Genomic DNA, 18,665 nt, shown 5'->3' with positions numbered 1-18,665 from the left:
CGCCGTGTCCTTCACCTCTTCGTCTCCGACCACCACCATCCCCCCATAACTCCCTGCCCGTCATGCGCCGGGCGACGAGTCTGCTTGCCGGGCTCAGCCTCGCGGCTTGTGCCCAGGCATTCTACCTGCCTGGAGCTGCGCCTCACAACTATGTCGAGGGCGACCGCGTCGAGCTATTCGTCAACGCGCTTACGCCTATGCTGTCTGGGAGCGACGATATCAAGCTAGTGCGTTGCAAGCTCTAACCCCCCTGCTTCTGCTGACTATCCGACCTGAGTAGAAATCCATGATCAACTGTGAGTGCGCTCGCAGTATGAACACGTCGAGCGATCCTGACTTCACGCGCGTCTAGACGACTACTACAACCCGCGCTTCCGCTTTTGCGAGCCCGAAGGCGGGCCACAGAAGCAGTCAGAGTCCCTCGGCTCAATCCTCTTTGGAGATCGTATATTCAACTCCCCATACGATGTGCGTCTCCCCCCTGGAACTGGCGCCTCGCTGTGCTTAATACGCTACCAGATCGAGATGCTGCGGAGAAACGGGACCTGCGAGGTGCTCTGCGTGCAGGAAGACGTGACGGCTGAGGACGCGAAGTTCATCAACGACCGCATCCGCGAAGACTACGCGCTTAACTGGATTGTGGATGGCCTCCCTGCGGCGGAGATGAAGATCGACGTGCGCACGGGGGAGCTGTTCTTTGACATGGGCTTCAACCTCGGAGACAACGAGGGCCCGCGGCATGAGATTCCCGCGTTGAACAACCACTACGATATCGTGTTGAAGTGCGTTATGTCGTTACCTGCGGGCTTTGAGAGGGGGCGCTGAATCGTCGCAGATACCACGAGCCGACGCCCGGAAGCTATCGTGTCGTGGGTGTTCTAGTCTGGCCTGCGAGCATCGGAGGCCCGCAAGACGCAGCGTCTGCGACGTGCCAGCCAGAGGGCGCAGAGCCGCTGATCTTAGACGAAACGAGGAACCAGACGGTGCGGTACACCTACAAGGTTACTTGGAGCGTACGTCGTTACTCCTTCTCACATGTCGCAATGCTCAGGACCCTCTAGGAATCCGACACGCCATGGGCGACGCGCTGGGACCATTACTTGCATATCTTCGATCCCCGCATTCATTGGTTCAGCTTGATCAACTCCCTCGTCATTGTCATCTTCCTCTGTGTCATGGTGTCGATGATCTTGCTACGTAGTGTTTCCCGAGATGTGAGGATTATTTTCCTATACCTGGTTTGTACTAACCTTTCGTGCAGATTTCGCGGTACAACGCAATCGACTTGAGCGTGAGTAGATAAGGTGAACTTTCACGCCTATTTTCTCATCATTACTCAGGAGGATGTGCAAGAAGATTGGGGCTGGAAGCTCGTCCATGGCGAGGTCTTCCGGACGCCCTCGAATCCGACAATACTCTCGGTCATGGTCGGTAACGGCGCTCAGCTCGCCGCTATGGTTTCCGTGACGTTGGTGTTCGCTCTCCTGGGCTTCCTCTCACCTTCGAACCGCGGCTCTCTCGCAACAGTTATGATCGTGTGCTGGACGCTCTTTGGGGGGTGCGTGGAGGCATGAATCTGCATGAAATCGAGCAGGATGACTGATGGCGCTGTAGCGTCGGCGGCTACGTCTCTGCACGACTCTACGCCACTCTGGGCGGTACTGAACGTCGCAAGAATGCTTTCTTGACGGCGACCGTTCTGCCAACGTGCGTATATTTTACAGCTTCCTCGCCCAGTCAATCCGTCGCTGACATGCTGCCTCAACAGGATCATTTTCGCCGTCGTATTCTTGTTGAACCTGTTCCTGCTTGTAGCGGGCTCGTCCGGGGCCGTGCCGTTCGGGACGATGCTAGCCATCGTGGTGTTGTGGTTTGGTATCTCTGCGCCGCTGTCCGCAATTGGCGCGTACTACGGTTCGAAGCATGGGGTATGCCTTATTGAAGTTGCTGTGCGTTGTTTGATACTGATGCGCATTCTAGGGTGTACCGAACCCCGTCCGCGTAAACCAGATCCCTCGCCAGATCCCCCCAACGCCCCGCTACTTGCATCCCTGGGTAGGTCACCTGTAGCTGCCTTATTTCCATCGGTTTGCTGACGTCCTCGCGCAGGCTGCGGCACTCCTCAGTGGCATACTGCCTTTCGGCGCCGCCTTCGTTGAGATGTACTTCGTGATGTCCAGCTTGTTCGCCTCACGCGCGTACTATGCCTTCGGCTTCCTTGCGCTGACTGCCGGTGTGGTGGCACTGACGACGGCAACGGTGACCATCCTGTTCACCTACTTCATCCTCTGTGCTGAAGAGTACCGGTACGTGGTGTGAGAACATTTTGCGATATCAATGCTGATGCTCGCAATCAGCTGGCACTGGCGCGCCTTCCTCACCGGTGGCGGTTCCGCTTTCTGGCTCCTCGCTTACGGCCTATTCTACTGGGCCTCTCGACTATCATTGGACTCCTTCTCCAGCGTCGTTCTATACCTGGGATACCTCCTGCTTCTCGTGCTCCTGGACTTCCTAGTCACTGGTACGGTCCTTTTCCGTTTCGCTTATACACAGCGCTGACCGAGCTCCTCCCGCAGGCACCATCGGCTTCCTCGCGTCGTACTGGGCGGTCCGCCGGTTATACAGCGCCATTCGCATTGACTAAGCGCATGCGGCTCGATGCAATGTAGATGCTGGTGGGCTGTATTAATCGAGCTTGGACTCCTCCCTGTAGATTGCTAGCTTTACGCTCTATGTAATGCTCTCCTTTATCGTACGAAGAGCGCCGTCCTGCTTTACTGTTCCCTCTGCGCTCGAGCGATTTTGAGGCACAAGGGAAGGCGTCAATTGTGGCGCGGGGGTTCTCACCGTCTGGCTTGCACACCGAGCTCTTCTCTGGCCTCCCAAACTGATTCTTGTGTAAATACGGACCAGAGAACCTCTCAGCAGACCCAAGTTGAGAAGATATCAGGGCCGACTCCGTCCGAACCGCTGCCGCAAGTCCCGTCAGGCGTTACGAGAGCGGCGTGATGCTGGGAACTGTGAGAGATCCCAACACATGCTGTGCGCCCTTTGCACCCTACAGAAGCGTCCAGCCAGTCCCAAGGTGCCCCAAGAACGGTTAGGCGCTTTGGGAGTCTGGATCCCACTTCGCCGTCCATCAGCGGCACGATTCGGCAGCATAATCGCTCGGCGGCGCATCTCCGTATGTCAATCCCCTTCTTCCGCTAATTGTCTCCGGCCCGTATCTCTTCCTTCCTGCCACAATCCTCGACGTATAGGTGCGTGGCATACATCCCTAGCTTCGCCTCTGAGCTAACTTTCGCTCACTCTCCCCACAGCGCCCAGGACGGACCGAGTGTGGCGCCGTGGGTGAATTTGTGGCAAGCGTAGTCAAGCGAACGAGTGCGAGTTGTCTGCTATGCAGGCGGTCGCTGCGCCCATCGCTCGGCCGTTCCTTGGCTCTGAGCCATCCCTTGAGAATGCTGGAGGCCAAATGGAGGGGGTGGGCGGCGAACAAACGGGCGCCACTGGCCCTACTCCTGGTGCGTGTTGGAACTCTGGTCCTGGTGATCGGTCTGGCTCAAGCTCCCCAGGTCTTTGCATCCCTCCCAGGCTCTCTGGGCTTCCTAGCGCACCAGGAAATACCGGAACTTCAAAGACACAGGCAACACCCGCCGACGAGCCCAAGGAGAGCGTAGTAGGCGCCGTCCCACAGATACCCACGCTTGCGCAGGCCTCGGCCCCATCTTCGGGCCAGGATGAATTCTCAGACTATGAGGACGACGATGAGGACATCGACCCCAACGCGCCTCCGGTTGTGTTCGGTGAAATGGATCTTGGCGACATGCTACCCTCCGACGTGCGAGAAGCCACGGAACAGGTTGACCCTATCCGCACCAAGGCAGACGCGCTCGGCTTGGATAACTCTCAGAGCGCCTCTCACAGCTCGCGCTTTCGCACCTCTCGCTCTGCTACTCCGGGCGCTAAACACAAGTCCCGCATGGCCTTCACTCCCCAGCTCTCCTCACCCTTCAACAACCTACGCCTCTCCACCCCAGATCCCTCTTCCGCGCGGCAGCGCTCCCTCTCTCAAGGGTCCAACTCGCAAGGGTCCAATACGTCTCTCGGTCCCAAATATGACGGCGGAAGATCGGCGCCCGCGCACTGCCCCTTCTGCGACCGGCGATACGCCCGGGAGATCGACATGCAGCGCCACGTCGAGACGAGCTGCCAGGTTGCCGCGAAGTCCATTCTTGCTGAGCAGGAATCCCCCGGGGGCAGCTCACTCGGCTTGTCGCAGGGTTGGAAGTATACGCTGCAGGTCCACGTGTGCGAGGTGTGTGGCGCGCGCCTGTCGCGCAGAGACGCGCTTTCGCGACACCTATGGAATCAACACCGTCGCCGCTTGCCGAGGATAGACAGGACCCGAACACGGTCAATGTCACAAGTCGGATCGGAGAGCCAACCCAGCAACGCAGGTGGGAGCGGCAGCAGCCACGAAGGAATAGAGGGCGCAGTCAAGCAGGAGGCCGACGCTGAAATGAGTTTGGGGGGCAGTCAAGAGCCGCCGAATAGTGAAGGGAAAGACGAGTCGTCGTCTGAACTCACGGACCTCGACTACTATAGCTCAGGTGACGAGGCAAAGAAGGACGCTCGCCGGGTGGAGTCCTCTCCAGATACGCCCCTCGCTGAAACCATTGAGAATCCGGCATCTCGCAATATCCGCAAGCGAAAGCTGTCTGCTGCTGGCGCGGAAGATCCAACCGTCCCAAGTCAAGGACCGCTCGATGCTGCCATACGTGCGGCCAACCTCGAGGATGCCAACAATCCGGCCTCAGAACTGAACGGATCGACGTCGTCACGTCCAGGCGGCAAGCGTCAGAAGAAGACCCGCTTCTGGACGTACTCCAAGTCGCCCGAGCCTCAGCCACGTCCACCGCGCACGCCTTCGCCTATGGAAGCCGATACCACCCCAGGGCCATCCTCTCAGACGACTCCGTCTGGTGCTGTCACCGCTGTGGTAAGAGGACCCGATGCCGCCGCACGCGAGGCTATCCTGCGCGCGGACTCCCTCGCAATCATTGTCGACCCCTACCACGTGAAGTGTCGCCGCTGCGCTACAAGCATCAAGCTCAGCGACAAGTACCCGTATATGCTGCGTATGTGGGAGAGGCACAAGCAGACGAGGGGATGTCTTGCGGGGACGGGGAGGACGGCGCCGATGCCGAGGAAGTCAGGTCCTGGGCGAGGGGATGGCGCTAGCGGCGCTGGTGGCGGTGATGATGCGGACGGCGGCGCTGCAGGCACGAGTGGAATGAATGGACAGTCAAGCGGTGGGATGGACCTCAGCAATCTTGGCGCGAATGGGCAGACTGGTGGCGGGGCTTTGGATGCTGGTGTCTATCAGCACAGGGTGGGTGGATAGTGCTCCGAATTCCTTTCGCAGACGTTGAACCTTAGTAGGCAGCTATATTTACGCCACAATCTCCCTCAAAGCCGCTTAACCTGAGGCCAATTTCCCCGTCCCCGCCGCCGTCTCTGTCCGACATGGAAATTGAGGAAGAGGAGAGGAAGCCCATCCTTGTCGATGGTGTGGCGATTCCCCCCTCAATGCGTTTCGACAAGGGGCATCCTTTGACGTTGTTCTCGCAACGGATGCCAGCCGTCGACTGGTTCGAACGAAATGAGGCGCATGCGCGAGAGCTAGGGATATGGATTGAGGAGCCGCCCGTCAGCGGTACATCTGAGTGCGTCTGCTTGCCTGACCAATGTGTATCTGTTATAACAGGATTCTCTTTCAGCGAATCGCGAGCCTCTCTTGCTACTCACGAGCGACCTCTTACCCCTGGGAATGTCTCCGACTCGTCGGGCGATGTCCCATTGCATCAACAAACCAAGAGAGCGGTGAGGAGCCACGGAGGACGTCCCACAAAGGCCTCAACCATAGGCCGCCCAGTATACCTGCTGTGAGTCTTGTGAAGTGTATGCGAGGATGCTACTAAGCCGCCACCTCGCAGGTCAACTGATGCGCGAGAAGAATCTATACCCGTCGAGTGGGAGGTAGGGATGTCTGGGCGCAAGCGCAAGCGCCGAGTTTCGGCAACGCCAATGACCGACCCTGACGAGGGCTACGTGAGCTGGGCGTCCGAAAGCGAGGCCGACTCAGACTACAAGTCCGGCAAGGCGAAGCCCGCGCGCCCAAAGGGACATACTGCTCCTAAGCCCAAGCCCAAACCAAAGGCACAATCCTCGCCCCGCAAGCGGACGCGCACCACCAAGCACCAGACCCCCGCCGGCACCTTCCGCCGCGGGCGCCCGCCCAAGCACGAGCAGCCCATCCCGTCCACATCCGCCTTCGCCGGCTTCGAGGAGCTCCCGGACGAGCTCAAGATCGAGCCCGCCGAGCTCGCGCCGCCCATGACCGACACGCGCTGCCCGCACTGCAACGCGAAGTTCGGGCGGCCGGCGGACGTGCGCCGGCACGTCGCGTACATCTGCCCGGCGCTGCAGGGGAAGCGGTCGTTGAAGGACTGCACGTGCAGTCGGTGTGGCGCGGTGATGGCGCGGCCGGATGCACTGGAGCGGCACCATAAGAGCGCGTTCGATTGTGTGGACGGGACCCCGAGGACGGTGTGGCCCATGGGGAGGCCGGAGCCGAGGTCGTTCCCGAAGCTGGGGACGAGGCGCCGTAGGAGGTCAGGCGGGAGTGCGAAGTGAAGCTGGGTGCCGAAGAGATGCTGTTGTGCGAAGAGAAGCTGGGCGTGTGGAATACGATATGCGAGGGACGTTGTACAGCAAAGGGAAGAACTGTTCTTGGATTAGCTGACTAGCTCGACTCCTCATGTAACTATGGAATATACGTACTAAGCATATGCACCTGGAATACCATTCTATCTTCACCTTGCTTGCAAGGTCTCTTGCAGACCCTTTATTCTTCGGGATTTCTAGTACACACAGACAAACAACGCTTGACCTACCTCTGTTCGAACCCCGATCTTGTCTCGCAAGCAAGGTCTCCGCCGGGCGCAGCCGGCGCTTCCTCTAGTTCTTACATGACCTCGATTAAGTTGAATGGACGCACCGCAAATACTTAGTAGGACTGGTCAGGGGCAGGTTCACCAGTGAAGCGTCGTATCCATGCATGCGCAATGGTATTGCTGGGAAAATGAGTGGAGTTGACGTGAGTAGCTCTAGTCCGACTCCCTCAGCCCGACAACAAGCACATTACTCTTCCCCGCCCGAAGCACAGCAAACTTGCCCTCAATCAGGTCTTCCCGCTCCAGGGCCCTATCCTCGCCTACCACCCCATGGTTCACGTAGAACCCCTTCGACTTGCCCAGTCGCCGTGCTTCACCTGATGAACGCAAACATCAGCTTAACAATCCCTATATTGCCTAAATTGCTCAGAAAAACTCACTCTTCGACGCCACCAGCCCGTGCTCAGTGGCCAGAGAGAATATCCGCGCGCCGACCAGATCACCTTCGTCGAGCAGGACGAGGCGGGGGTCGCCCTTCAAGGCGGAGAAGACTTCGCTGGCGGTCATGTCGCCGGCATCGCCGAACATCAGGCGAGTGGCCTTTTCGGCGAGCTCGCGGCCGGATTCTGGAAAACATCTTCAGTATGGGCGACACAGAGGGGGTTGAACAGTACGAGAAAGAACTGACTCTGATGCACGAGCTCGGTGACCTCTGCAGCAAGGCGACGCTGGGCTATCCGCTTGTGAGGGGCGGCCTGGGAATGAGGATTAGCAGAGATAACGAGAGGGACAGAATGAACGTACATTGTGCTCCTGCATGACACTCTCGATCTCCGCGTCCGAGACGAGTGTGAATAGCTTCAGGTACTTCTCGACGTCCTTATCCTCAGTCAAGATCCAATACTGCGTGAACATGTGTGTCAGCGCCAATGTCGCATCTGGCAGGTGTGTGTGATGAGGCAAACCCGTACCTGATAGAACGCGAACGGGCTCGTGAGCTTCGTATCTAACCAAACCGCATTCCCCGCGCTCTTGCCAAACTTCTCCCCGGATGCTGTGGTGAGCAGCGGCGTCGTCAGGCCGAAGCAGCGCGAGGACACCTTGGTCTCAGAAGGATTCTCGACAGCATCCTCGCCCTCAAGGCGCGCGATGAGCTCGAGGCCGGATACGATGTTGCCCCACTGGTCCGAGCCGCCGACCTGGATGGTGCATCCGTAGTTGCGGAAGAGGTGGTAGAAATCGTAGGCCTGAAGCAATTGGTAGGAGAACTCGGTGTAGGACATGCCGTCCTTCGATGTGAGGCGGGTTCGGACGCTAGTTGAGAGCATGTGAGCAGAGGCAAAGTAGATAAAATGTAGCTTTACCTCTCCTTGTTCAGCATCGTATTCATACGCGCGTGACTGCCGACGACCATGAAGAAGTCGAGCATGCTGAAGTCCTTGTGCCACTCCAAATTACTCTTGACCTGCAGGTCAGAGAGCACGCCCCTCGTCGAGATGCCCCGCGCCTCCGCATACTTAGTCGCGCCTTCGAAAAATTTTCGTAGCGCGGCCTCGAGCGAGGCGACGTTCTGCTCGACCACGCTCTTGTTGGCGGGGTCTCGTGCGGTGCGGCGCCCAGTTGGGTCACCTAGCAAGCCAGTTGCTCCTCCAATCTATTCTCTCTCGAGGTAAGCATCGTTTTGGAATGTGTAATCATTCAACTTACCAGCGGTATGATCTTATGGCCAGCTGCATGGAACCGGAAGAGACACATGAGATAGAGCAAGTGTCCAGCATGCAGCGAAGGGGCCGTCGGGTCAATCCCCGCGTACACAGTCTGCTGGGATCTTTGAAGGGCATTTCCGAGGTCGTCTGGCCTGTACAAACCTGATGAGGGCCATGCAAGTGAGTTAAATAGCGCTATTTCCTCACCGCGTGGCGTCGGCAACAAAACCACGCTTCTTGAGGTCGGAGTAGAGCCCAGGGTCAGCAGGAGCAGGCGTGCTGAGTCCCCGGGAGTATTTTGCTGCTCTCGGGACTGGGCCCGTACGAGCACGACGTGCTATGAGTGACACGACATGGGTAACGCGCATCGGGGAGGAAGAGAAGGGCGCGGTCACGTGCATCTTAATCCGGCCTTTGCCGTAATTGTCCCTCCTATGATATTCGCGACATACGGAACACCACTAACATTGATGCTACTGACCAACGCAATGCAGATAACTGATGGCTCATACGACAAACAGGGTATAGAGTATGTACCATCCCAGCTAGCATCCGAATCCGAACTGAGTAGCACGGGGAAAATTACACGACATTCCACGCGACCAAGAACTTGAATGCCATGCCCTTCTTCCCAATGGCTTTCTTGAAAGCAGACATGGGATACCCGAAGCCATTGACTTCTTTGACAGCGCCGAGAAGGGATCGTTCGGTAATCGTCGTCACAGCGTAGATCGATACTTTGTCGCCACCTCTTGGCACGTAAACCGAGGCACTCCAGCCACCTTGGTCATTTCTTTCCATCGGAACCAGCTTGTCCGAGGTCTTCACCGCGTAGATGTAGTTGTCCTCTTCCGCGATCGACATGTGCTCGCACAGCTTCCAAACGCTGAATACCGTCGTCGCACCCCCCTGCACCTCCTTCGAGATCGGCTGGATAGTATCGGGGTGCAACTTCTGCTCGTGGAAGTCGCTGTAAATCTGCGGACGCGGCGCAGCCATGATGTAGTCCGCCCACTCGACCACGCCGCCGTCCTCCTCACCGATGAGCTGGAACGAACGGTCGGTCGGGAAATGCCTCTGGACGAATTCAATGGGCGTCATCGAGAACCACTCGGGCGCATAGCGTCGATTATACACGCCTCCCACGAGCGCGCCCGCGCCCCAACAGGGGTCCACGAGCTGCCAGACGCCGTCCATGTAGCAGCAATTCCATGCGTGCCCTGTATGTTCCTCCGGCACTGCTGCGCCAGGCGGGAGCGCCTCGAAGCCGAATCCTTTGCCATGCCCGCTTACTTCGTATGCAGTAAGCCCCGAAAGCTCGGCGAGGTGCACGAACAGACCGGCGTATCCGCCGCAGACAGCGAGACCGCTACGCAGCGTGTCCTCTGGCGTCACCGCGCGGACGGTCCCCCCGAAGAACGCCTGCGTATCGTAGTCGACGTTGTGGTGTAGCCAGGTAAAGATCGCCCGGAACTTGTCCGTCTCGGTAAGGAATGGGGCAGTCAGATCGTAGGCCAGTTGTTCTAGTGACTGCACGGATTGGCGAGGGAATTGCGCGGCGTGCGCGTCAACGACGGAGAAGTCGTGGCATTTGAGACAAGCAGGGCGTTCAACGCTCTGTGCGTCTGTGGATTGCTCTGCATACTGAGGTTCATACTGAGATTCTGGCTCGGTATCTGGCTCGGGGGGAGGAGTAGGAAGCGAGGACCTAGAGGGTCGATTCGGTGGTAGAGGAGGCGGTCCCTGCTTGTCAGCTTTGCTGGTCGGAGGTGGGGGAGGCGGGCGCCTCAGCAGCCGACCAAGCTCGGGATCGTCTTGCTCGATCTCATCAACCGTCAAACGACGTACAGGGCGTGGCCGCGATGTCGCGACAGACGGCAGCCCGTATGTCCCCTCATCGTCGCCTTCGGTCTCTGGTGTCGGCAGATAGGCAGCAGTAGACGAGAGCGTGGACGATGTCCGACGCCGCGGGGGTGGCGGAGGTGGCGATACGCCCAGCGGATGACGCCCACTAGGGTGCTCATTGTGAATCGAGGTAGCGGTGCTGCTCCGCCGGGGAGGGGGAGGGGGCATTCGCCGGGGCGGCATGGCGGGTCTTCTTCGTCGCCAGATGCGGGAAGACGGCCTGAAGACGGCAGGAAACAAGGGCAAGTGCGGCAGTACCGCAACCCATTCGCGTTCAAACGTCCTCTTGCCGCCCGCACGTAAAAGTCACCAGGCAAGTCAAACATATCCCACGCCCGACCGCATCCCCCTCATCGATACCGCAGAGGCGAGCTGAACCGAAGCTGAAAAAAGGAAGAGCATACGCTACTTTTGGGAGGGAGGTAGAGAATGGCATAGGCGGCATATCTTATGTGAAGCGTACAACATGGGTGTCATATAGTCACAGCGCGGGGGCCCAAAATCGCAGGAGAGCATTCGACATGCAAACGGGTAGTAATACGTAGGAGGAAGGAATTTATGAGCGGGGCTTCTCCTGTAGTAAGGCGTCAGATACTCCGCGCAGGTACGCGATAAGGCGTGCGACTGACCTTCTTCTCCTTCCAGAGGGCGAGCAGACCGACGCCAGAGACCTTGACGATCTTGAAGCGCACACCCGGAATATCACCCTTTGCCTTACCCCGGCGACCGAAGCCGGAGATGAGGACCTCGTCGTTCTCGTCGACGAAGTTCAGGCAACCGTCGTTCTGACACGCTACGTCAGCATATCGTTCGCTCAAGGACGGGCTTTGACACGCACGGGCACGAAAGCGGTGACCTTCTTGCCGTTCTTGATGAGCTGCACGCGGACACACTTCCGGATAGCAGAGTTGGGCTGCTTGGCCTCAACGCCGACCTTCTCGAGCACGATGCCCTTCGCGTGGGACGATCCACCAGTGGGGGACGTCTTGTAGATGTTGCCCAAGGCGCGCTTTTTGTACGCCTTGTCCGCCTACGAGTCCACCAGCAGATCAGCCATCGCTCGAGGGACGGAATCGGAAGTACGCACCCAGCGGTTCTCGCGGCGATCGTTGCGCAGCTTGCGCGCGGCCTGAAGTCCACGGGGTTTGTTGGCTAGCGGACGGTCATCAAGGGTGCCTCCGACGATGGGGGCAACGACGTACAGCCCATTGCTTATGTCTTGACGCTGCGGCGGCGGGGCTGGCGGTGGTAAGCGATGGGCGAAACGTCGGAGTCTGAATTTTTCGCTAAGTGTGACCCGTCACTAGGTCAGGTGACTAAGGTGGCTTAGCACGTGACAAAAAGTTCCAGACTCGCGCGCCGTTCGACCTTGCCTTCTGCCAATGATCATCACCTCATTACCGTGGTTACTCTGGAATCCTGCGTGCACGACCGCTTCGCTCTATACACCTCAAGTCTCTGTTTAGGGACCAACAACATGCGCATCGCCCATAAGCGGTTGAACCTTTGCAGCCGAAACGAAAAAACCCTTGCGCCTGTCCCGCTCAATGCGAAGATTCAGTTCAACCGCGTCCTTCTGCTGCATGTTCTTTCTCCTTCTGAAGACCCCTCGTGCTGTACCGTCTAGCCCAGGCCCTCAGGTAGCACCCTCATCCCCAGTGTTCTTCGCGCGTTTCGCCGATCATCAGTGCGCTGGCGGCCTGCAGGCGCTTCTTCAGCCTTCCAAAGCGTTCTGTGCCCTCCCCAGTGTCAGTAACTGTCGTTTGCGGTGCGCTTTTTGAATGAGAACGTGTGCCCTTTGTGCGTAATCTGTGCCTCCTCACTGGTTCGAATTCCCTTGTTTCTGACGCGGTTCTCTGTATCTGACTTCGATGCGCTCGACCGCGCACATTGTGCCATCGCTGTACCGCCCCCTCGTTTGATGTTCAACGCTGTCTGCGAAAGGCCGGTCAGTCTACTTCTGGATACTCCCCCCCAATCCGAGGGTTCCTCTATGGGCATGTCGACGAGATCGGATGCTTCCCCGGTGGATAATCCCTTGATCAGATGAGCTCGAATCGCCGTCAATGGCGTTCCGCCTGAATGCGTTCAGTCGGAGACGCTGCTCTTTTGCCGGCCATGCTATACAGGGAACAAATGTACTCGCCGCTGTGAGCGTGCATATCCGCCTCTGTAGTCAGTAGCGCCATGGATTTCGAATTCATTGGCTTGTAACAGGGAAAATGGTGACCTCGCGACTCTGGTCGGTCTTTCCGTCTTTATGCTCCCCACGACATCGCACGGAGTCTCAATCGAGCTCACCGCCGGGTTCGGGACGTCTGACAGAGCGCATCACTCAGCAGAGAGCGCGCCCCGAACCTCACGTCATCCGGCATTGTGACGCCCGATGGCGGGTCAATATATAGTTCGACGCCGGTTGTTTTCCTCTTTCCATTGCGTTTCTCCTGCATCCAATACGCTGCACGACCGAACGCTACCATTATGGCCACTCTGAGCGGATTCTATGGCTGGACAGATACGCTCAAGGGCGTATACTACGGTCCTGGCGTCATCCAAGCCGCTCTTCCCAAACTCCTCTCTACCCTCAGCGGCACGAAAGCGCTTATCGTAACCGGGAAGACCCTGTATCACAAGGTATGCTTCTCCATTCAGTCCGATTTCTTCCTCTGTATATTGACTTCGCCGCCTGCAGACTGACGTCGTGAAGACCGTGGAGTCCATCCTGCGCGCCAACAACGCATACGGCGCCACATTCTACGACATCGGCGAGCATTCCCCCATCGCAGGCATCCGCGCAGGCGTCTCCGCCTTCCGCGACAGTGGCTGCGATATCATCGTCTCCGTTGGCGGTGGCTCGCCCATCGATGCCTCGAAGGCCATTCTATACTACATCCAGCCGGAGCGCGGTGGCCCGATGCCGTTGCAAATTGCCGTGCCTACGACGCTGAGCGCGGCGGAGTACACCGTTGGCGCAGGTTTCACCGACGAGAAAGGTAACAAGACGGGGGTAATGTCGCCTGAACTGGCGCCGGCTGGGATCATCCTCGACGCAGAGCTCACGCTAGCGACTCCCGAGCGGCTCTGGTGAGTATTGGATACAATAGTGCGCCCATCTGTAGGTCGTCCCTCTTATCATCCTTCCAGGTTGTCGACGGGCATGCGCGCATTGGACCACGCGGTAGAAAACCTCTACCGTCAGGTTACCCCCATCCCGTTGAAGGCACTGGCCTACGCGGCGATCGCCGACCTCTTTGAGTATCTGCCCAAATCGAAGGCGGATCCGGGGTCAGTCGAGGTGCGGCAGAAACTGCAGATTGCGAGTTGGATGTCGCTCTGGCCGCTCAGGCAAGACGCAGGACAATTCGCGTGAGTATTGATTCACGATGTACATCTTGATCGCACTTCACACTGTGCAGGCCACTGGGACTCTCTCATGGACTGGGGCATAAGCTCGGTAAGTCGGCCTGCGTATTGCATGCAGTTTCGCAGGCTGATGCGACTTAGGCGCAACATACGGTGAGGTGTCAGTGCATTGACGCCGGCTTCTGTATTAACGCAAGCAGGAATCCCGCACGGGATTACATCGGTGAGTGCTCAACATCTGTTCTCGAGACCTCGACGTTGAGCGCAGCTCATCCTTCTTCCTGTAGTGCTTGACGCTCGCGTCCGTTGTTGCTCTGCAAGCCGAGATAGGCTCCGAAGATGACAAGCAGAGCCTTTCGAAGGCACTCTTCTACATTCAGGAGCCATCCAGTGGCGACCTCAAGCGGGATGTCCTGACACTTGCATCGCGAATTCATGGGTGCGTCCTGCCCGCGCTGCTTGCTGCTTACCGATCCTGAATGAGATAACCACGCAGGCTTGTCGAGTCTCTAGGGCTAGCGTCCAGCCTCGAAGGCTATAAGGTGCCCAAGGAAGACTTTACCAAGATAGCGGCGCAAACAGTGGGGAGCAATGGCCCGCTCCATGCCAAGGTGTTGGGCTTGCTGAACGATATATACGTACCTGGCTTTAAGGTCGGTGCATAAGCTGGATAATAGCCATGGGCAGTTGCACTTTCTACGTATATCCTGTTCGTGAGCTGAAGGATCAAGACAGTGTACGAATGGTTTCGTTGACTGGCCTTGTTCGCTTCAACTGGTCCGAGTCGTATTCTTCTACTTTCGCCGTTCGTAATAGGAAAGGTTCTCTTTCGCTTCTGCGCTTCTCGTGGACTCCTATAAGTCGAGGCCTTGTTGGCTCTCCATGAGCACAAAAGGCGACAGTCCGCGCAGTAGTACTCGTTGCCATTGTTTCTGAGTAGGGGCAATATTTGAGGTCAGTGAGGAGGTCACAGTCTGTCACACAGATCCACCGGTTGCCACGTTGCGGAATAGCGTTGTCTTGAACGTTGAACTACTTCAGTCTTGTCTAAACTAGACTCGCGCCTCGAAAAGGAATCTCTATGTGTGCGCCACGAAGGACTTGAAGAATCGGACAAGCCCGCGTTGCAGCGGAGATCTCCTATCGCTCATGTCTCAAGGGAGGAAGCTGCTGGTCTGTCCGTCCTACGCTCTCGGTCGAGCTCGCGCCGCCATATTATGTACCATGACTATGCGCTTAACATCGTCCGCAGCCTCCGCTAGTCCGACAAGCGCAAAAAAGGCCCTTGCCCCGGTCAATGCCTCATCGCCCGACTCGGAAGCACGATCACAGTCAGCTGAAGGCCAAGCTCGGTCACAATTTTGGACATGATTCTCATGCTCCGAGTCGCTAACTGGAGCGGCTAACACAAGCAATTATTCATGAGGCTATTCTGGAGGCCTCCGAGTTGTGCATAGTAGTTCAGGGACTCGGCTGGAGGGACTTATAAGTATGAAGTTCGTGCTTCCTGGGCAGTATCAGCAAACCTGATAGCTCAGTAACAAAGTATCGGTCGACATGTCTGCCGGATTCAAGTCCATCGCCGTCGCTGGTGCGCAGGGCAGCATTGGAAAGGCCGTCCTCCAAGGCCTCACGGCTTACCGTGGTGTCTCCGTACTCGTCCTCACGCGCAAGACGACGCCGCGCCCGGAGTGGCTACCCAAGGAGGTCGCGCACGCAGGAGTGGACTACGACGACGTAGACGGCACCGCGGCAGTCCTTCGCGAGCACAAAGTCGAGGTAGTCGTCTTCCCAGGTTCTGGCATCCTTCAGCAAATCCCGCTCGCGGACGCCGCGAAGGCTGCGGGCGTGCAGCTCTTTGTGCCGAGCGAGTATGGGACGGTGGACAAGGCGTTCACTCTAGAGGAAGCCCCGGACTTCTTGGCAGAAAAAGTCAAGGTTGCGCGTAAGCTCGATTTACTGGAGCTGCCTGAGGGATACTGATTTGCTCTGCGCAGAACATCTGGAGGCTATCGGCCTCACGTCTGTGCGCGTCTACGTGAGTTCTGAGTGCGTCTGCATGGTTCGTTGGTTGACTCGTTTGCAGACCGGCGCGTTTCATGACTTCGCCCTCCCGCTGGTCGGCTACACCGTGAACAAAAAGGTCAACATCCTCAAGGGACTCAAGGGTGACACTCCGATGTCCATAACGCACACGAACGACATCGGAGGTAAGCTTGCGCACTTCCTGGATGAGGCTCCAGCTCACCCCAACACAGGCTTCATCGCCTACGTGATCACTCACTACCCGCTCTCCGACCTCGCTTTCAAGTCTCTCCGCATCGAGGGCGGCCACCTGTCGTTCAACCAGCTCGCTGCTCTCCTCAACGCGCCTGTCGAGCACGTCGACGAGGTACCGACCAATTTCTATGACAAGACGTTCCTCGCGCAGGCGCAGACGTTCGTGGACAGGGGGCTGTTGAACACGGAGACGAAGGTGTGCGAGGGCGATGGCGCTGGCGGGGCCAACCACCTGTGGAAGGGTCATAGGTGGACGACGGTCAAGGAGTCCTTGAACCTGCAGTAGGACCTATTAAGTAACTCTGAACTGAGTATATAGCGTTGTAAGAATGTCTAAACAATGACTACCAACGAGGGTGCATATGAGCGCCTCACGATTCAAGCGCAATTCGAACTCGAGAGTCGGACCATGCTGCCGCGTAGAACCATATGATGACGTCGATCAGAGACTGCACTTGGATCCTACCGCCATGCATCGTGTCCTCGAGATCCCCGAGCTACAGCTTGCGATTGCCCAGGAACTCATACCGCCCGAATCCGACTGGTATCGTCATAGAACGGACCTCTACAGGCTATCCCTCGTCTCGCATTCGTGGAGATCCATAGCGGAACCCATGCGCTGGGAAGAGGGTAATGACTTCGGAGATATCCTGTGCATCTTGCCCGCAGATGCTTGGGTCACGGTGAACTTGGAGGATTCAGACTGGCAAGGGAACACCTTCGTGAGGAGGGCAAGGGTGCGTGGCCTTGTATCAACTACACCGATTCTGTCTGATGGGGCGTCCATTGTATCTACGCCAGTCGATATGCCGCCCACTCAATTCGCAGGACTGGAGAACACTCCAACAGCGGACACGCTTTGTCCAGAGCTTTACCCTGAGCCAGGATGCAGGGATGCAGCAGACGCTCGCAAACTTGCTGAGCACAATCCCGCCTGCCGACACGCTCTTTCCGAAGCTGACGGAGTTGGTCTTGACTTTGGACGAGGATGACCAAGAAGACTTCAGCTCGATATACTCAGCATTCGTTCTGGCCGTCACCACTCCGAGTATCGCTCACCTGGCCATTCGCAACTCGTTAACACACGCCCCGAGTCATATATATACTGCGACTCTGACACAAGTCATACGACGCTCTCAAGGACTTCGCACCATCGTATTCGAAGCCAGCGCCGAGTTCGAGAGACGAATGCCGTTTCCTCCCGAGAGCTCCTCGCCATACAGGAGTTCCTTCCAAGCTCTCGGCTCGTGCGACCTGCTCACCTCTGTCAAATTCGAGATCACTACGTACGAGTACGACTCCTGCCTTCTACCCACTCTTGCTGCCCTTCCCAACCTACGAGAGCTTACGCTGAAGAACGAGTACCAGGCGGAGTGGGTGGAAATGGACGCACTCGAAGCCCTGGACGAACTGGAGGCGCTACTGCTAAGGCTAGGAAGTGTCCGGATACCCACGCCCAGCTTTCCGTCCCTGCGATCTATGCGCTCGTTGGAACTCCCTCATCGGCTCGTTCGTGCTCTCATCGCGGCTGGTGGTTGCTCCATTCCCTTGACATCCTTCGAAATCAATACGGATATCGATGATTACCAACGCTTTCACGACATTCTCTCGGCTGTATGCATGGGCTGCCACGGCCCCACTCTGACTGGCCTGTCCGTCGAGTGTTGTTGCATGACTTTTCGAGGCTATCCCACTACCAGCGTCCTCGATCTGTCCGCAATCGCTCCAATCTCGTCATTCGCTCGTCTATCCAGGATCCAGCTCGACGGCCTCGTCAGCGTCGACCTTTCAGATGCCGACTATGCGGAGATCGCTTGTTGGTGGCCCGAACTTGTCAGCCTCGCTCTCGTCACCGAACGTTCGACGCCTACATGCTCGCTTGCAGCGCTTCTACATCTCCAATCGTCGTGTCCTTACCTAGAATACCTGGACCTTGCCCTCAATGCTGAGGAGGTGCCGACCATAGCGAGCTCGGATACTCGATCGACCACAAGCACGCAACACATCTCGCCACCTCGCTTTGAACTTCAAGTACGAAACTCACCTATCGCGGAAGACGTGGGCTCCGTCGCTCTCTTCCTGCTGTCGCTCTTTCCGAAGATACAGACGGTCAAGTTTGAAGTGGGCTTCGACGATGATGCCTTTCATAAGGAGAATGCGGAGGAGTGGGTTATCTTGGAAAGGAGGGAGGCATGGGGAAAGGTGAACGATTTGATCGTCAACCACAGGAACGCATGCATGTAGAGAATGTAAACCCTCTTGATGCAAGTCAAGCACGATGCATAAAGAACAGCAACATAGGTTGCCTTTGTCGTGTTGATGCACTAACATACCACGCGATTCTGACGGGGTTGGTCCTCGCCCGAGGTCGACATCCCTCATGGCGCCCGTCGGGAAACCACCTAGTCTCGAACAGGCGGCACGTTATACAGAGTCTTGTTACCAGTATGTG

At 57.5% G+C, this 18,665-nt stretch overlaps 9 protein-coding genes across 9 annotated transcripts; 6 read left to right on the top strand and 3 right to left on the bottom strand.

The window, feature by feature from the left end:
• Positions 1-23: 23 nt before the first annotated feature.
• Positions 24-2,907, top strand: SCHCODRAFT_02549530 (uncharacterized protein). The gene is made up of 14 exons (XM_050343664.1): positions 24-227; positions 281-296; positions 353-468; positions 520-782; positions 836-1,013; positions 1,062-1,214; positions 1,262-1,291; positions 1,341-1,558; positions 1,615-1,707; positions 1,769-1,928; positions 1,981-2,055; positions 2,110-2,306; positions 2,358-2,521; positions 2,577-2,907. The coding sequence occupies exons 1-14, from the start codon at positions 63-65 to the stop codon at positions 2,642-2,644; spliced, it is 1,896 nt and encodes a 631-aa protein (XP_050198840.1). The 5' UTR covers positions 24-62; the 3' UTR covers positions 2,645-2,907.
• A 2,029-nt stretch (positions 2,908-4,936) lies between these two features.
• Positions 4,937-5,407, top strand: SCHCODRAFT_02510191 (uncharacterized protein; the record flags this gene model as incomplete). The annotated part of the gene is made up of 1 exon (XM_003029732.2): positions 4,937-5,407. The coding sequence occupies one exon, from the start codon at positions 4,937-4,939 to the stop codon at positions 5,405-5,407; it is 471 nt and encodes a 156-aa protein (XP_003029778.1).
• A 122-nt stretch (positions 5,408-5,529) lies between these two features.
• Positions 5,530-6,699, top strand: SCHCODRAFT_0250247 (uncharacterized protein; the record flags this gene model as incomplete). The annotated part of the gene is made up of 3 exons (XM_050343131.1): positions 5,530-5,729; positions 5,787-5,945; positions 6,000-6,699. The coding sequence occupies 3 exons, from the start codon at positions 5,530-5,532 to the stop codon at positions 6,697-6,699; spliced, it is 1,059 nt and encodes a 352-aa protein (XP_050198839.1).
• A 352-nt stretch (positions 6,700-7,051) lies between these two features.
• SCHCODRAFT_02750998 (uncharacterized protein) lies at positions 7,052-9,052 on the bottom strand. Its single transcript, XM_003029323.2, has 8 exons — positions 8,873-9,052; positions 8,667-8,817; positions 8,324-8,613; positions 7,931-8,273; positions 7,764-7,862; positions 7,648-7,714; positions 7,400-7,585; positions 7,052-7,336 (listed from the first exon to the last, which is right to left on the bottom strand). Exons 1-8 carry the CDS (start codon positions 9,031-9,033, stop codon positions 7,173-7,175), a joined length of 1,461 nt encoding a protein of 486 aa, XP_003029369.1. The 5' UTR covers positions 9,034-9,052; the 3' UTR covers positions 7,052-7,172.
• A 27-nt stretch (positions 9,053-9,079) lies between these two features.
• SCHCODRAFT_02634537 (uncharacterized protein) lies at positions 9,080-11,138 on the bottom strand. Its single transcript, XM_003029322.3, has one exon. The coding sequence runs from the start codon at positions 10,751-10,753 to the stop codon at positions 9,248-9,250; it is 1,506 nt and encodes a 501-aa protein (XP_003029368.2). The 5' UTR covers positions 10,754-11,138; the 3' UTR covers positions 9,080-9,247.
• SCHCODRAFT_02634534 (40S ribosomal protein S23) lies at positions 10,801-11,836 on the bottom strand. Its single transcript, XM_003029321.2, has 5 exons — positions 11,773-11,836; positions 11,658-11,722; positions 11,409-11,600; positions 11,200-11,355; positions 10,801-11,144 (listed from the first exon to the last, which is right to left on the bottom strand). The coding sequence occupies exons 1-5, from the start codon at positions 11,777-11,779 to the stop codon at positions 11,127-11,129; spliced, it is 438 nt and encodes a 145-aa protein (XP_003029367.1). The 5' UTR covers positions 11,780-11,836; the 3' UTR covers positions 10,801-11,126.
• Positions 11,837-13,032: 1,196 nt separating this feature from the next.
• Positions 13,033-14,766, top strand: SCHCODRAFT_02634531 (Dehydroquinate synthase-like protein). Its single transcript, XM_003029730.2, has 8 exons — positions 13,033-13,204; positions 13,263-13,654; positions 13,715-13,936; positions 13,987-14,024; positions 14,075-14,086; positions 14,134-14,156; positions 14,221-14,372; positions 14,430-14,766. Exons 1-8 carry the CDS (start codon positions 13,052-13,054, stop codon positions 14,596-14,598), a joined length of 1,161 nt encoding a protein of 386 aa, XP_003029776.1. The 5' UTR covers positions 13,033-13,051; the 3' UTR covers positions 14,599-14,766.
• A 724-nt stretch (positions 14,767-15,490) lies between these two features.
• Positions 15,491-16,499, top strand: SCHCODRAFT_02511731 (NAD(P)-binding protein; the record flags this gene model as incomplete). Its single annotated transcript, XM_003029729.2, has 3 exons — positions 15,491-15,878; positions 15,931-15,971; positions 16,020-16,499. 3 exons carry the CDS (start codon positions 15,491-15,493, stop codon positions 16,497-16,499), a joined length of 909 nt encoding a protein of 302 aa, XP_003029775.1.
• Positions 16,500-16,677: 178 nt separating this feature from the next.
• On the top strand, positions 16,678-18,546 carry SCHCODRAFT_02691204 (uncharacterized protein). Its single transcript, XM_003029728.3, has 2 exons — positions 16,678-16,950; positions 17,015-18,546. Exons 1-2 carry the CDS (start codon positions 16,684-16,686, stop codon positions 18,455-18,457), a joined length of 1,710 nt encoding a protein of 569 aa, XP_003029774.1. The 5' UTR covers positions 16,678-16,683; the 3' UTR covers positions 18,458-18,546.
• Positions 18,547-18,665: the final 119 nt, after the last annotated feature.

Source organism: Schizophyllum commune (assembly GCF_000143185.2).
Source record: "Schizophyllum commune H4-8 unplaced genomic scaffold SCHCOscaffold_9, whole genome shotgun sequence".
NCBI classification, from domain to species: Eukaryota; Fungi; Basidiomycota; class Agaricomycetes; order Agaricales; family Schizophyllaceae; genus Schizophyllum; species Schizophyllum commune.
This window is presented reverse-complemented; position numbering and strand designations above follow the sequence as displayed.